The 18,312-nt window shown below is 42.2% G+C and overlaps 1 protein-coding gene across 1 annotated transcript in view; it reads left to right on the forward strand.

The window, feature by feature from the left end:
* LOC127685716 (formin-1-like) overlaps positions 1-18,312 on the forward strand; it is a 248,884-nt gene that overhangs the window by 36,563 nt on the left and 194,009 nt on the right. Inside the window, exon 3 of the mRNA XM_052183177.1 lies at positions 273-334. Within this exon, the coding sequence (XP_052039137.1) occupies positions 273-334 (62 nt within the window). The remainder of the gene's footprint in view (positions 1-272; positions 335-18,312) is intronic.

Genomic DNA, 18,312 nt, shown 5'->3' on the forward strand with positions numbered 1-18,312 from the left:
GGTCTTAACTGGCACTCGCGCGCCTCTTCCCTTTATAACCCTGCCCTCACTGCCAAACTTGGTACTTTTTGTGATACAGGCTGTGTCGAAGGGAAGGAATCCCCCTTTACTGCAGTCCTGGCCATCTCTCTCAGCTCTCCTTCCGGTGCACGCCTTGTGCACACCTTTGCTTGTTCAGAGGGTGGCTCCCACTGGGATTCAGGTGATGTGCCCTGGAATTCTCTGACTCATTCCGTGCTCCTTTGTAACTGGCTTCTCTTGTGATCTTCCAGAATACCAGGCTGCTATCCTACATCTGAAGAGGGAGCACAAAGAAGAAATTGAAAACCTGCAGGTATAGATCTTGTTGTTTCTACTAACCTGGCCCTTCAATGTTATCTTTCCCTGTGCAGAGCATTTAACTAGATAGTATCTGCAGCTCCCCGCTGCCAGTGGGCGCCAACATTACTCTGAGATGAAAATCTTGGATGTATGTGGCCCTTAATAAACTCTGGTTTCTAACTTTGAAAAATAAAATCACCATAAAAGCCTTTAGCTTGGGCTAGAAAAGTGATTATGTGTTTTAAATCAAGAAAGACAGAGTATTGAGACTTTTACTGCTCGAGAGATGTATCTTAGAACTTGATGGTGCTATCCACACTGTAAATCATTTCTGGTCCATGCATTCCCCTGCATGTTTCTTAGCCCCTCCCTGGGGTATGATACCGTGCAGATGAAGGTGCTGAGTCATTGTGTCCCCAGGGCGTGCTGTGCTGACAGGTGCCAGTGGCTCCGCCTCTGTTTGCCATCTAATTATCAGGGTCTAGGGTTGATGTTTGCCTACCGGACATATGGCAGGAAGTTTAGAATCTTAATTTCAAGCTGCAGGATGGTGACTCAAACCTCGAGCCTAGTTTATAAGTGGGTGGAAGCCCTGTGCATTACCCAGGAAGGACTAGCGGCAAATTTGAAGTAAAACTCCTTGTTCCCTTAACGCTAACTCATGATTTACCACTTGTGTCAGTTTGTGGCTAAAATATCCCTCCTCCTAAATTTTACTGACAAATAGAAATTATAATTCATAGTGCATGGCATGCTTGGAAACAGTATGTATTCTAGAGTGACTAAATTGGGTTTATTTATAAATGTACTATTTTAATGAATTTGTGGGTTGAATATTCTTCCTGGTACAGTGTGTTTTTGTTGACAAATAGGAGTTGGATCTAATTTACAGGGCACAAAGTGTTTTGAAATGTCATTCTTTGTAACATGACTGCTTGGAGTTCTCACTTCATATACTTATTCTTAACGAGCAGACTCCAGTCTCTCAGCAGTGTTTAAGTAGATGATACACAGCGACTTAAGCTACTGGAGTGGCCACCATGGCCAGTCACTTCCACTTCAGTCGTACCTAACTGACAACCTCTTTTAATTATTTCCCTACTTCTCACCGTAGTAGCACGTTAGACTTTCTGTCTCTGCGAATGCAACTCTCTTAAATCTGACATATGAGTGAGATCATGCAGGATTTATTTTTCAGTGCTAGGATTTTTTTTTTCTTGACATCTTTCAGGTTCATCCATATTGCTGCAAACTACAGGATTTCCTCTTTTCGAACAGCTGAATAGTATTCCATTGTATATATGCACAGGCCACAGTTTCTTTATCCTTTCTCACCAGATTAATTCTGTATCTTGGCTTTTATGAAAAAACGTTGGAGTGGGCGCAGAACTGCACCTATACAGTCCTTTTGGCAAATAGATTGTACTGAAGTTGCTCATTCGTGTGGTGGCTTAGTTTTGAATAACTCAAACTCTGCTCGTTTATATTCCTGTGGAGAAAGCTTAAAAATGTCTCTCTTTTCACCATGTCCTTGCCTGCACTTGCTTTGTTGTTGTGGTGGTGGTGGTCATTTGTTGCTGTTCTCTGAGGTGTGTTGTGGTGAGCCTGTGTGGTAGGAGAAGCCTGCTGACTTCACTGAGCTTGTGAAACAAAGCAAGAGACTGGAAGGGCCCAGGATCCCGCTCTTCCCTTCAAGGGCCCGCCCCCTCACTTCCTTCCACTAGGTTCGCCTTCCTGAAGGTGCTGTCTTCAGCTTCTTGTCCTATGGGCTGAGCACCAACCTTTTAACTTAAGCACTTTGAGGGACCATTGGACATCTAAGACGGGGAAATGAAGAGTAAATGACAGGAAGAAATGTAGTGTGAGGCTGATTCCTGTTTTAGATGTGAGTTAGATTATGATATGATTAGCATTACTTGTTATGTTTTCAGCACCAATGTTGTGATCATAAAAAGTGAAAGGGGTTTTAGAGAATGTGGTATACGGTGGTGTTGGGAACAGGGGTGCCTAGGTGGGCCCATGCCCAGGCATCCTTCCCCTGAGGGACAACACACCAACATGGTATAGAGTAGAGTTTATTCAGGACAGAGGATGGGAGTTAATGGGTCAGTGGAGGTAGAGAAAGGCAGAGAGAGGGAGAGAGTAGAGAAGTGGAGGCCGGCCATGACCATGTGGAGGGGGAGGGAAGGAGAGCCCAAGAGGGGCAATAGGAGAAAGAGAGATGAAGAGAGGCAAGAAGAATAAGAGACAGAGAGAGGAGGGGGCCTAGCATCCTGTTTTATAGGCCAGGCCTACCTGACTGTTGCCAGGCAACTGTGGGGAGAGGCATACCTGGCTGTTGCCAGGTAATTGTAGGGTGGAGCTTAGACAGAACCCTAACATTACTAAATATTAACAAATTTTCATAATCACACCTCAAGGTTTTGGAAAGTAAATGACTTAAATCATTATCTATTCTTTTGATGCTATTAGTAAAGCTAAATTCTTTATACCCCAAATATATGGTTTATGCCAAGTTGCAGAAACCCTGTGGCAAGGCACTGCTCTGTGGGCAGTAGGCCCAGTTTCTATAGCTGACTATCTCTTGAGGCATGTCTGCACTCACAGGGAGACAGCCAGAGGTCAGTGGTCTGCCCCCCCCCCAAAATTATTTTGTTTCAAATATAGCATTTTAAAGATTGAGATAGGAATCCACATTTTGAATGTAGAGATGTGTATAAAAGAAGCAGATACCGTTCATAAAATGGACAAACCAAAACCCACAGTGGCTGTCCTTGCACTCCTACCTATGGCATTCTTTAAGGAAAGCAAATCCCACTCTCTCGTGGAAGGTGATGGCCAGGAAGACTGATGCTTTGATGCTTGTGTCTTAATGCACCGTGGGCCCTAGCAGCCCTCAGTTATGATTTCTTTGTTATTAACAGGGCATGGAGAAGTCAGGTGTTTCACGACTTCCTCGGCCTGTCTTTCTGTGCCATTTTGGACCCCAGAAGAGTCCGTTGCTCACCTCCTCCTGTGACGGAAACCCCTCTTTCTAGCACGCTCTGGATAGGTGGTGCGCCTGTCACCGGGCACATGAAGGCCAGCGGTGCAGAAACACAGTTTTCAGCTTCATTCTGCTCTCTGCACCTGACGGTTGTTGAGTAGAGGGAGAAGGGCTTGGTCCTCAGCTTGGCTTTTCGAATGTGTCCTCTTACAGACATAAAGATTCTCATTGATGTCTTGACTGAATCCTGCCTGTATGGCCGCCTTGTACCCCCTCTGCTACTGTGTAAGCTCAACCGTTTGACTGATGTTTTTCCAGGGAAGGAGGTTGTGACAGGTCAGACATTTTCCACGATGTCATCATTTTATGCAATTTATGATTAAATTCACCATAGGAAAGTTCTTTCTTTTATCTCCTTCCCCCAAAATATATGTTCCTTTTAGTGTACTCCACTGTCAAAGTTTGGTCGTTTCGTGATACTCGGCACTGTCTAGTTGAGGTTTCAGTAACCTTATGGTTTTGGTTTCCTTTGGGAGGCAGAACCTTCCTTTGTGTTTGCTTAGAACTTCTTGCCTGAGAAGCTTGCGTGTTGGATTTGTAGAAAGCATTGCTTAACAAGTTCATGGTCATTGGTTAGAAACAGTTCAGACCTATTAGGCATTTGATTGAATTCATTCTCTCACAGCTCAATAGATATTCCTTTAAGATTGCTTAGGAACTAGGATTTGAAAATCACAACTCTTTCATAGCTGATCTATGTCTTGTTGCCATCTCAAGACTGGGCGAGATGTCAGTTTGTGTTGGATAACTGTGAGAGAACTTGATTTTGGCATCAGGACTCCACTCTTTTGCACAAGGACCATATGAAATCAATACCTTCTCTGAGAATCAGTTTCCTGGGTCTCAGCAACTGTATTGTTTAACGGTATTGATCAAGTTAATGGTAAAGCTAACAACACTACTCTGCCTGAGGGATGTTGAGTAAGACACACCCTGATGGCGTTGTTTCTGCAGCACATGCAGCCTGATGGCATTGAGTCTGCAGCACATGCAGCTTGATGGTGTTGTTTCTGCAGCACATGCAGCCTGATGGCATTGAATCTGCAGCACATGCAGTCTGATGGTGTTGTTTCTGCAGCACATGCAGTCTGATGGCATTGGTTCTGCAGCACATGCAGTCTGATGGCATTGGTTCTGCAGCACATGCAGTCTGATGGTGTTGTTTCTGCAGCACATGCAGTCTGATGGCATTGGTTCTGCAGCACATGCAGTCTGATGGCATTGGTTCTGCAGCACATGCAGTCTGATAGCATTGGTTCTGCAGCACATGCAGTCTGATGGCGTTGGTTCTATAGCACATGCTCAGCAGCTGCTTCTTATTCAACGTCCTTGGATTTTTATCTTTAGACAACCTCAGCTTAGCATGCCTTTGAGTTTTGTTTTTGTTGTTGTTGGTGCTATTGTTTCTATGTTTTGGAAGAGTTAGTTTGCTCTTTAAGTGTAAGTATGCCATTCTCTTCTGTCTTGGTGCTCAATATCAGGATGGTCTAAATCAGTTTTTTTTTTTTTCAGTTTTTCAACTTACAGCCCCACTTTACTCTAGAATGTTTTCATGCAATCCTGTTGCTCTGAGTTACTTCTCTTTTGCTATGATAAACTCCATGACCGGAAGCAACTTGGCATGGGTTGGGAGTGGAGCTGAGGGCCAGGACAGGTTTACTTGGCTTCTATGTTCAGGTCACAGTCCAAAACTGTAGGAAGTCAGGACAAGAGCTCACGCAGGAACTGAAACACACAGTGGAGGAATGCTGCTTACTAGTTTTCTCCTGGCCCATCGTGCTCAGCTGGCTGTCTTATGAAGCCCAGGCTAACATGCCTAGGGCGATGCTGCCCACAGTGGACTGAGCCTTTATACATCATTGGCAAGCAAAACAGTGCTCCATAGACATGCCTACAGGCCAACCTAATTCTTCAATGGAGGTTCCTGCTTCCCAAGTGACTTTGGGTTGTATCAAGCTGGCAATGAAAACTAATGAGAACTGGGCATTAGGTATATAAAGTACTTATACAAATCAAGTGTCTATTCATAATAAATCATAAAGCTTATTTTAAAACAACTTGAGCTGTGCACATCACTTTATCATTTACTACAGATAAAAGCACATTTGCATACTGATGAGGTGGGTATGTTTATTTTTGCATAAATAAATTTTGGCCAAATTGTTGATACTGAGTTACATAGAATATCTTCAGCACTTTTTAGATTTTTATTGATTTTTATATTTTATAATTAACAATGCTGAGATTCCCCACTATGCATAAGCACAAAATGGCAAAAGTGTATTTAAGGCCATTTCAGAAGTCATTGGAAATTCTGTTCTAATCCCAAGCCAACATTCATTTAATGATTTTTTTTAATGCAATCCAGGAACTCAGACATTAAAAATATTAAAACTAGACATTTTAAGATTGCCCAACCAAAGATAATTAATTTTAAATATAATGTGCTAAGGAATGATGAGAGGAAAATATTAGAGTGTTTGTTTTCTATAGGAAAGTATGTGCTTCTATGAGAGTGGAAAACTACAGTGAGAACACTGCAGTTCTTAATATCCCATTGTCTTCTCTGAGCTGAACTCTTGAGGTGTCACGTGGCATGCTGACATATGCAATGGGAAGAGAGCATTTGTACGTTCAGTTGTGAAGTTGTGTGACCCCACCAGGGTAAGCACCCACAGAACAACCTCAGATTCTGCACAGTTGGCTTTAATTAATTTTTAGTCATTTCACATTAGAATTCTCTTAACTATTGTCAAAATTTTTCATTACTTCCAACATTTATTTTAAAAAGCTGCGTACTAAACCAGGTTTCCCCGAAGCCTGTTTTACAGAACAGCAGCTTTTTGAAATGCTTTCTCATGAAAAGTTTGTGGTTTCCAGCCAGTTAAGTTTGAGAAATATCTACTTGTTCATTTGGTGCAGGCTTGCCTTGTTGGAAAAGAACTACAGAAATTTGAATGCCCTCTCTCTTCTAGAGATCGTGCTCTTTTAAGCTCCATGCTGTGTCATACAGTGAATTTTTTTCTATGCATAAGTTGCTTTCTGATTTCTACTCAATTCTTTTGGGAGGATTTATTACACATTTGTGTTGTAAGGCTCTGGTCACTCATCTTGCTTGCTCAGGGCATTTCAGAGGCAGGAAGGAGTGTTAGATTTTTCTCTCTGTCTAAGATACTGCTGACCCAATTATTACTTTTGCTGTGATAAAAAAAAAACAACAACAACAAAACTTCTGTCCAGAGGCAACATAAGAAAGAAAATCTTTTCCTTCCCCTCCTTATTTCTTCTCGTCCTTCTTTTCCTCCTCCACCTCCACCTCTACCTCCTCCTCCTCTACCTCTTCCTCCTCTTCTACCCCCTCCTCCACCTCGTTCTCCTCTACCACCTCCTCCTTTACCTCCTTTTCTACCTCCTCCTCTACCTCCTCCTCTACCTTCTCTACCTTTTCCACCTTCTCCTCCTCCTTCTCTTCTTTCTTCTACATGTCAGACCAAAGTCCACCATCAAGGAAAGTCAGGGCAGAACTCAAGAAGTATCTTGAAACAGAAACCATGGTGGAACCATCTTTTATCTCTCTTAAGCTCATGCTTGGCTAGCTAGCTTCCTTGTAGCGCAGAACTGCCTAAGAGATGTTTCCACCCACTGTGGGTCACGCCCCCTATATCAATTAACAATCAAGACAGGCACACCCACAGGCCATTCAGATCTGTTTTTTTCCCCTCAATTAAGACTTCATTCTCTGGAGATTCCTTTCAACCTTTACAATCCTCTTTGGGGATTGCATATTAGTTATGCTCCATACTAAATATTTACAGTATAATTCACAACAGATAAATTACAGCTAATGAAGAAGCAGTGAACTAATTTTAAGGTTCGGGGTCACCAAAACTCGAGGAACTGTATTAAACAGTTACAGCATTAGGAGGGTTGAGAACTGCTGCTCTCAGGTGTGTCCATTTGGCAGTTAAGGCTGACTAGGGCAAGTACCTAGCAAAGTTCTTGGTTCATGGGTTATACACAAATATTTATTGCAACTTATGCATGAAAAGAACTGTACCCAATGTTCCTAATGTGTGCCAAACACGAAACCTTTAAAGACCGTGGCTTGTCGGAAGTTTGAAACTAGTCAATGGTGAACCTGAGTTTAACCCAGCTCCGGAGGTCTGACTTGGAAGGCTTCCTCTTTCTGTTAAGCACTGCAGCACTAACCCAGAAAGCATTAGAGTCACATCTGGATTCTGCTCCGTTCTTCCCTGTGAATACCATGAACTTGAAGCGTGTGTTGGACTCACCTCCTCTACTTTTAAAACGAAGACTCAGGCTCTGTGGTCCCTGGTAGGGTCTTTCAGTGCTACACTGGGTCAATTTAATACTTAAAAGAAAAATCATCCATCATACTTCAGCGTAAGATTGTCTAATTCAGAAACTCTGAATTCCTACTTGTGCTCTCTCTTTAGAATAAACAAAAGCCTTTTAGCACCTCTAGATGTTGCCCTTGGTAACCAGCGAGCCTCGCTCAGTGGCCTGTGGGGAGCTGTTTGGTGGGTTTCCGGTTGTACCCTCCGCGGAGCCTCTGCTTTGTGGAGCCTTATCAGGTATGCCACTCACAGAAGGAAGCAGCGCCTAAAACAACCATCGAACCTTCTGTGGAAGGCCCGGGCCTCCTCTTGAAGTCAGGAGGGAAGCGGGATGAAAGGACTTAACTGGGTTTCTATTTTTCCCTCCATTTTAAAGGTGAAAGGGGAAAACAGAAGGCATCTCCTTTGTCTGCCCGTGGAGAGCTTGATAACTTAGCTGTGGTGTGTAGGGCCAGTCCTTTCAGCAGTTTGGAAGTGTCCTAGAGATGACAGGCTGTTTGGTCTGTTCTTCACTGATAGTCTTTGGGTTGTGGGATACAAGGAAATGGAGCAGTCAGCACTTGACCTTCCCGCTACGGGAAGCCTTTTGGTTTACTCCCGTCGTCACATGCTCCGTTCGTTCCTAAGTGAGGAGCAGCATCACTTGGTGAGGAGAGCCATGGCCTCTGGCAGGCTCCTCTCATTGTGCAATCCAGTCACATTTATGGTAACTCCCAGGGCGAAATGGTCCAGGGATAGCTGCCAAGTGGAAAATTAACGTAGGCTGTGCCTTGTCGCCAAGAGAACCGGATGGTATGGTGGCCTCCGTTAGGGGAAGCCTGTGGGCGCCCTTACTTTTCCATCTCTGACCCAGTTCATGGGTCCCTTTCTCAGGGTTTACACTTTGCTGTTGGCACAAACGGAGTGCTCTCTGCGCATGGGCTGGGACAGCTAAACTCACAAAAAAAAAATGTTAATCCGAGATCTATTCATTTGTGTCTTTTTCTTCAGCAACACAGCACATGGAAATCGTAATTTCTGAGAGGACAAGGGAGCAATTTGGGCATTAAACAAAACTGCCACAAACGTGAAATATGAAAATTTTGTAAAAACCTCCCTGGTATTCCCCTAACTGTTCATATCAGTGTAACTGAGATGCCAGCGAAGGAAGATAGAGAATTCCTTAAAGGATATTTTCACTTATCTTTCAGTGCACAATATAAACCATCACGAGTTTAGCAGAATTAAATCCTGGGTGTTGCTACTTGCAGATGTTGAGTCTGAGTCCTTCAGGCCCCTTAGAAGCCCGTGTGCAGACTTGCAGTTGAGTTCTGCTGGAGGCTGAGGAGTATCTCGTCCCCACACACCCAGGATCCAGGGTACCACAAAATGCAGACGTTGTCAAGCCGTGCCCACTGACAGGGAGCTGAGATAGAGGGAGGGATGTATTAGTTACTGGTGGCATGGACGTTTGTACCAAGTTATTACTGCCTCTTCATTTACCGTCAGCACTCGTCTTCCCTGAACTGCAGAATCATGGCTAGTTAGGAAGAAAATCTTCTAAAATATAATCTGACATATGCCTCTAACTGGCATAGATGGGTGACAATTTCTTACTATGTTCGTAGAAGCTTGTGCATTTGTTGATATAGTTCCATTAGTTTTATCTTAATTTTCTTCATTTGGTATGAATATAAATGGTAAACAGTCTTAACTGAGAAATGTAGTTTTCTGTCTGACAGGGAATCTGATTTCACTTTAGAAGCAATTTCCATACATACCACTAGGGGTCAGGCTGACCCTTTTACTTTTTGAACCAAGTAATCTTTTATACTGTGTTTTTTCTTGAAACAAGTGGAATTAAAAAAAAATTAGTGTGCATGTTTATACACAGAGATAAAGCTAAAATCAATCTACAGAAGTGATACAGCTTTTCTCTCAATTAAATCTGTCTTTCTGTGTATTCATCCAGACATCCATTGTACATAACAAAAGACGAAAGGATATATATAAAAAAAATGAGTTAAGAGACTATTTCATTTAAACATATTTATTTAAATATATTTATTTAATTTAAAATATATTTAATTTTACATTTATTTCATTTAAAAATAGAAAAGGGAGTTGGAGATCTCGTTCATTGGTTCATCCTTTCAGTGTGTATTAGTGAAGTTAATGAAGTGAGTGAACTGGCTGTCGTCGGCACTGTGCAGCAGCTGGAGGACTCAGGACAGACTTCTGCTGCATTGGGATGGGGAGAGGAGAGGAGACGGAAGAGAGGAGTGGGAGAGAGAGAGGACCATATCTGTCTCCTGGGATGTCCATGCTGAGTGTTTCTGAGGCGTGCTCTCAGAGGTGTAACTTTGGAGGAAAGGATAGACAGTATTAGGAACTGACAGTTTGAGTGGCGTGTAAGGTTCGAAGAGCCTGGCGACTCCAGAGGACCACAGAGAGCCTGCTCACCGGAGCATGGTAGTGGCAGACAGGGCAGCAGGTGGACATGAAGCCTTGAAGTGGAACCTTTCGAACTTTTTATACTGCATGTTAGAATAGGAAAGTCAATTTTTTGCCAAATCCTAGGTTCTACGTTTATATGTAGGTGAGACTTTGCAGGTCTTTTTCAAGTCCTCGAGTTTCGCCCTCAAGACAGTGAGATCCACGGACTGGTGCTGTGTGGATAAAGAAGCAGATCTGTGTTTCCAAAGTCCTGGCTGTGGCTGTCCAGTTGGAATTTAGGACGTGGAGGGCAGCTGGGACGGCTCACCATCATTCAGGTCAGACGGCTTCAAGGCACAAAGGACGAGCTACGGTTGCTGGCCAAGAGCACTTGTGTGGTGCCTGCGCCAGTGGCAGCTTCTGCTGCCACCAGGCCTGCTGGGGCTCTCTCCAAATCAGCAGCTCTCTCATCCTGCGGTCCTGACCCCCTCGGTAGTCACGTATCAGATATCCTGCATATCAGCTATTTACATCATGATTCATAACAGTAGCAAAATTAGAGTTAGGAAGCAGCAGTGAAGTAATGATATGGTTGGGGGGTCACCACATCACGAGGAACTGTATTAAGGGGGGGGGGGTGCAGCATTAGGAAGACTTTGAGCTACTGCTTTAAAGATTTACAGCTTGATGCTGTGTGTGGTATCTAGGATCTTGTAAGTCCACAGTAAATATTTCTCAGATGAATTACTGGGGAGGAAAGGGGTACCTATAACATAATACTGTAGTAAGTGACAGCTGGCCATCCTTTCCCTAGGTAAACCCATTATACATATGCCACCAGACAGTCATGTCCATTCACAGGGGCAGTTTCTTAGAATATCTGTGTTATCTATGTCATACAACTGTGCGGGATGTAGGTTGTTTGTTTGTTTTTGCTTTGTTTTGCTTTTAACTGAATGTCCTATCTGCTGTACAGATATAAGAAACAAAATTCAAAGTGTTCAGAAAACATACAGTTTTCCAATTCAACAGAGGAAGCTCACGGGTTGAATTGCTAACGTTTGACCAGTCCTGATGCATAAAGCAGTCAGTTTTACGCGACATAACTGAATCCATTCACCTTAGAAGACAAGGACACGGTTGTGGGGGCGGGGAGGCTTCTCCTCTGGATAGACCATCCTCTGAGATGCTCTCTGAGAGAGTGCATCTGAAACTATCACAAAACGTCACCTGGAGACTGAAGCGAGTCTTCTATGTCACTCCTCATAGAACTGTTGAAACATCTTGTGACTCCAGTGGGGAATGTTTTCCAGCTTTCAGGAAAATCTATGAAATATAAAAATCATTGACAACTGCTTACTAAATGCAAATTAATATTCCCTGGCCTAGTGAATAAGCTACATGGACCGCTCGTTCTTCTGACAGCCCAAATGAATGTTTTAACCCTTAAAACATAATTATGCCTAACCATTGATCGTATTAGTCCTTATATTGCAGGCCTTTCTAAAAGCCTTTGTAGTCCTGCTTGCTCGTAAATTGTGGTGGCACGTTTGCTTCTCCTCCTCCTCTCCTTCCTCCTCCTCCCTCTCTCCCCCCCCCCCCATCCTTTCTCCACTTCTTCTCCTGCACTGCATCAAATCTACTTCATAAATTCTTTATAGTAAAAATTTATTTTTCCAGTTACAGGAATGTGGAACTGTGGGCACAGATACAAATACTGGAAGACGATTAGACGATAAATCAAATACTTAAGTTGTATTTATTAAATATCTTTTCATAACAAATATATGATTGGGTAATTTCTTATTTCTCCCACAAATACAAGCTTTTAAATTTGTCACCGCTAGACACCTACGTCTGCGCTTTTCCCACCTCAGACTTGTGTTGGTCAAGCTCTTAAAGCCAGTCTCACAACAAACCTCATCACCTTTAACTATAGTGAGAAGCCTGTGATCAGCATGATGCGGAACAAGGCTTCCCTTTTGGTATTATGTCCTGAGCTCATAACGTAACACTGGATCCCAGCTGGATGAATACAGTATTATGGTATCTTGATTTTTCTGTGAAATCCTAATGTTCCAGAGGAGTGGCTCACTCTTAATAGTTGGGATGCCAAAAACCAATGCTTTTTCCCTCTCAGGGTAAAACAATGGTAGATGGATTCCAAACTGGGGAGAGGAGAGAACAAGATTGCCTTACAAGCTGGCAAGATCAGCCACACCAGGAAAACCAAACGCAATGATGTTTTATGGGTCTGAATTTATGTGAGTGCCCAGGATCAAAGGGCTCAAGTCCCCCTGGACTACAAGGTCCATAGTTCATGGCAAAAACTCATCAAAAAGAACACTTTAGTCGTTTAAACTTTTCATTTTAATCAGCCTCAGTAATAAAAGAGCCTTTAGGTGTCCAAAAACATTCTGCAAGATCAAGAGGCTGTTTTCTCATTTCTCCACACAGCGCCCGTGGTCTCAGAGTGTCAGAGGGCCATTGCCTCCACACCGTTTGCCCTGGTGGGATGGTTCCTTTCGGTTCTTCTAACTGTGCATTATGTGATAATAAATTATGGCACCTGACGGAAGGACTGTAAAATTTTCACACCATTTATCAAGCTCCCTTCAGCCATTTAAAGCTAGGCCTCTGACAGCGAGGCAGGGACGAATGTTTAGACAGAAACATAGCCCACTGCCCTGTGCCTTGACTAGCACCAGGAAACAGCTCTGCAGAGGAGAAAGAACACAAGACTTGAGAGTCACAAGATGCAAACCGAGTCACAGCCCGGCAGACACTAGCCACAGCTGCATGCTTTTTGATACCTCTGCCACTCGTCCTTAATGCACGGGGTGAGGTTTGTGAAGTTGCTAATGCTGCAGAAATAAGGAGCTGCAGAAAGAAGGAGCGAACGCTCGAAGGGCGGAGCATGAAACCAGCCCGTACATTACCAGTCTCACAGTCTTCAGCCTGAGCAGATCGATCCGGGAGCTGGATAGAAGGGCGTAAATTGCTCAGAAAATATTTTCGAGAATGTGGAAGATGGTGAAATCGAGATCAGAGGAATAGAGTGGGATGGGGGTGTGTGTGTGGGAGATTGTAGACCTATCAACAGCTTTTCTCTTTAGTTAGTTGCTTATACACACCTCAATTTTTTTTTTTTTTTTTTTTTTGCTTTGTACACACCCCCTCTCTTCACCCAGGAAAAGAGACTAACTCAGCTGATGCTCTTGCACACGGTCTTGGGCATCTTTCTTTGCTGTCTCCGGCACTTTTTTGCACATGGGTTGTTCTAATCTAGGCATGTGTCTTCCACGCTCTTGGTAATGAATCCAGCCATCCTCTACACTTAGGTTTCTTCCTTCAGTCATACTCTTCACTTGAGCTTAAATCCCTGCTGGCCTTGGGATTTAAGGCCAGACACTGATTACACGCCGCAGCTCCCCACACCAGTTTCCTCCTGTTACCAGTTGGTCTGACACAGCTTCGCAAACCACCATGAGGTAACTATCCAGTGCTGTCGGTGATCTTGGACCTATCTCTGTTGAGCTGGGTTGTAGAGCAGGCTCTGGTGTCTTGGGCCTGCATCATCTTTAAACACCCAGGACAGTGGAGTTGCCAGTTCTTTTCCTGGAAGCCATCGGCTATTCTTCTGCATTGTCTTTTCCAAGGTCTCGCAGTTTCAGCATCTTCCCGGTGGCCAAATGATGCTACTTGTAGCTTGCTACCTTGTCCTCTGATGTACACATCCTTCTGACATCCTCACTCTATCATGTGAGTGTAGTTAACACTTCCGCCAGCTTACACACATCCAAGCCCTTCTTAGTTCTTTACCCGTCTCCAAAGACTCATAGTTCCCACTTAGGCTGGTGCTTAGAACCTTCAGACTTCAGCTTCCTACCTATTTATTTTATAACTTCACCATTTACCTATAACTCCCCTTCTCTTTCATTGCATCTGCACTTACAGAGTCCAGTGAGAGCTCACTGGGATATATAAAATACTTCCCTTCTCTGAATCATGGGTTCTTCCTACTGTACTTATGAACCTAACAGACCCTTGAACATTATCAACATGTTCTTGTCTACTTCCCTCTGCCTGCCATCTTCAGTGCCTACAACAGGAGGGATCGAAGTCTTGAACAAAGAGTAGACACTTGTACTTTTCATCACAGTAAGATATACATTAGTGAATAAGTTAACCACAGTAGGTTTTTTTCTTTTTTTTGTTCCCTTATAATAGAATAGTCAGTGCTTTTCAAATTCAGAGAAAATATGAAACAGTAGTGGGAATACTATTTCCCAGAAACGTTTGGTTGTTGTTGTTGTTGTTGTTTTAGAGACATTTTGACAATTTGTAATTTTTTTACGGGTAGAGTGTTTGTACCTTGAGGTCATCTTAGGTTCTGGATTTAGACAGTTATTGTGAGTGATCATTTATATTAGCTGTCTGTGTCAATTTGTGGATTCTTTTTTGTTTGTTTGTTTTAGTGTTTATTGTAGAGAAGTAGAGAGAGGAAGGCCATGGACACGTGGCGAGAGGAGGAAGGTAATAGGGAGAGAGCAGGAGCACGGGGACACGAGACAAGAAAGTAATGGAGTAAGAGAGTAAGAGCAAGAATTCTTTATAGATGAAAAACTCAAAGCTGTTGTAGGGTGTAGCTTAAAGTCTATTTTTTTCTCTACATCTAATAGAGATGACACACTTCCAAATGGATTAAGGTTACCATAGATAAAACAACCAACCACCCTTTGAGAGTTGTGGTGGACTAGTTACAACCAGTTAGCAATAGGAGAGCCCAAGATGACATGTCAGAAGCATCGCATCATGACTGAAAGCTAAGTCTTTGCCCAGTCCATTGCTCCACCCAGCTGTCACATGGAGGTGTGGCTGAGGAGGATGGAGGAAGCATTGGTTTCACTGTAAGTGGAACAAAAGCCATCGTATAGCCTGCACTGGAGGGTGATGCTAAGAATAGACTGATATTTAAACATACGAGCTTAGAGACAAGTGTTTTCAGACAGATAATCAGTTAGGAATTCACAAATCAATCGAAGAAGAATCTGGCCACATCTTTGAACCATTTATTTTGATTACTTTTTTTTAAAAGCAAATAATTGTTCTTAAGGTCAAAATTTATTATGTGTTCCCCCCACCCCGTTCACTCTCATTCTTAATCACGTGTGGATTGCTTTATGAGTCTCAGACGAACTTCTATGGATTTGTGAGCTAGGGCGAAGTGTTCACACTTACTGTTCTTTTTAACTCAGACTCCAAAAGTATCACTCACACGTAGCTCATTAGCAACCTCATTACCTAGAGAAGAGACAGAGAGCATGCTGGGCAGGCCATCAGGTAATTAATACCTCTTGGAATGTTCCCCCTCCCCCAGTTTTCCCCCATCCCTGTACCCAGGCATTTGGGTTGCAAAAGATTTTTAAGAAAAACCTTACCCTAACATCAAGAGAACATTGCTGAAGACTGCTAGAAGATATTGCACAGCAATTTTGAGATCATAAAACCAGTTATACCCAGGCAGGGAAAGATGTTTCCTCCTTGATGAACACTGTCTATAAAATTGGATTATTAGTATTTTCATCACAAATAGGTCATGTTTGAACTTAATGCTACACTATTATTTCCTATGAATAATTAGTTAAAAGCCTGAAAAATAAGTGACTCGAAATAGTTTCGTTTTGTAACAAATATAGTTGAGATTAGGTTGTTTTAACAAAGTTTGGAAGAAAAAGTGATCTTCTTGCCAGTCTTTATAAAAATCAAAATTCTTTTCTTCCAAACACCTCAACCACCCTAACCAGTTTCATATGCTATGTCAATACCATGTTCAAATGCACACAACCAGAAAACCTTCTCCAGCTCTGATGCACACTACAGGAAAGGGGATGGTCCAGCTTGGAATTCCTAGTAATCTAAATATTTAGAATGAGAGTGGTTTGTAATTGTTTAAGGCAGAGAACTGGCATAGTGACTTGGCCAGCTCATTTTCTCCTGAAGGGTACATGGGTGAAGACTGAGAAGTTATCTCTTGTAGCTGGCACGCCCATTGTATAAGACAGCAAAATGGCTATCATGTGGAACAGCATATCTGCCATGTGCTTTGATGGAACGTTACAAGGTTGACCCTCTGTACCAAGCTAGTTATTAACCTTCTTATGACATGGGAAGGAGTTACAGCTGTACTTTCAGGTAAGACTGCCCCCATCTCTGTACCCTGTTCATATGTGCAGCTATAAAGTCTAAGATGGGTTGTGGCGAAGAAAAATAATAACCATCCATAATCCTCTGTCACAATAAATTTGAAATGATATTTAAACATTGGACAGAATTAGATATATGATGAAAACATTCTGTACATTATAGTTCAGTTTTGATCAGCTAGAAAATAAGACTGATTTAAATTCATGTCATCTACTTACTAGGGTAAAAACTGGTCTTGTAGCAATTATCCTTTGAAAAAGTACAAATTGCAGAGATGGGTATCAATCAGAATTAATAAAGTTTAATGAAGAGAGGAGGGAGGAAGGAGAATGTGGTTTGTCTTTATTCCAGGAGAATAGAATCAAGTCAAGATGAGATCCCTTCTACATTCTTCTGACAGCATCTTTGTAGAATGGCATTTCATGTGAATCTCAATGTTTCAAGGATCATCAGCCATCTACTAATCAGAAAACGTGCTCTGCCAAATCCAACTTATTATCTTAACTGTTTAAGGCATCAGACGCCCTAGGTTTATAAATATATAATTAAAGCCCCTACTTAAAAATAAACCTAGATGGGGGATTTACATTTTTTCTTAATTCATGTTTATATAAAGAACAGATCTGTTTTTAAATAGTACATCAGTTCTTTTTGAGCTCAAATAAATTGGTGTGACACTTTGCTGAAACCATTTCTAGAAACAATGGAAATTGATGCCCTGTGATCAAGAAACCCTTTCTGTAGAGTTTTAGAATTGTGCTGTTACTCAAAATGGATGCACTTTGTAGATTGTATCCTATGAGTTCTAAACATGCAAGGACCCTATATGAAGCAATTCAACTCAAGAAATATTTCTGCCCCATCTTATATAGTCCTCTAGATTTCCATGCTTTGGTAAACAAAATTACTTTAGTACAGAAACTGAGAAATATTCTTTTCACTACAAAGGAAAAAAAAATCCATCACCCACATTGTATTGCATGCTGTGTTCACCACGGTGAAAAATACTGAGAAAAAGAATTCAAAGTGAGAGAAGATTTGTTTGAGCTCACAATTTTAAAAGTTCCTGGTAGGCAAGGTTTATTGTTGCAGATCCAAGGGTGTGGTGGATCAAAGTAAGTCATCTCACAGTAGATAGGAAGCAGAGAGGCACAGGAAAGGACAAGATCGAGACCCTGAGGACATACCTGCAGCCTCTAGCAAGACCTCATCTTAAAAAGCTTCTAGGCCCTTCCTAATGCTGCCACATAGGAACCAAGATTTCAATAAAAGAACCAGGGCTGAGTGGATGGATTTCATGTCCAAACCATAGTAGGTGTTATATGTTAAGGTTCTTTTGTTATTCAAGGCATGTATATACCCATTTTCATCATTTTGTTGTCTGTTACAATGAAAGAGAATTGGGAACTATAACAATCAGTGTGCGAGTGTGTGTGTGTGTGTGTGTGTGTGTGTGCAAGTAGCACACATGCACTTAAAATAGCTGAAGTATATTCATCAAAGTAAATACTTTCATTCTCACTCTTTAATGGTGTTAGAAGAACAGTGCTCTGAAAATTCTTAAACAGAAATGTGGCATTTGTTTACAGTTACGGCAATATTTGATGTACTGAAGAATGTTTATTTAGACCGATTCTGGGTCACTTTGTTTATTGACTCTCTTCTGGGCCCTGGGTGTATTATATAATAATTTAACTGGAAGAACTAGTAGACAAAACAAACTCAATGCTGTCTGTATGAGATGGACCTAGAACTTTGGACGTTCTGAATGCTAGGATTTCATGAGATTTGGAGAAAAGATCATTGCCACCATCAGCTGTGTCCTTACCAGTATGAACTTCTTGAAGAAGGATCATAAGGGTGAGTCAGCCCTGCATCTAACAGTCCTTTCTTGGACACTACTCAGTCATCACTCCTTTTTCCTTTTATTAAGTGAGCCCATTGTTCTTAGGCAAAGTAACTAGA

This window comes from Apodemus sylvaticus, chromosome 5, assembly GCF_947179515.1.
Source record: "Apodemus sylvaticus chromosome 5, mApoSyl1.1, whole genome shotgun sequence".
Taxonomy (NCBI): Eukaryota; Metazoa; Chordata; class Mammalia; order Rodentia; family Muridae; genus Apodemus; species Apodemus sylvaticus.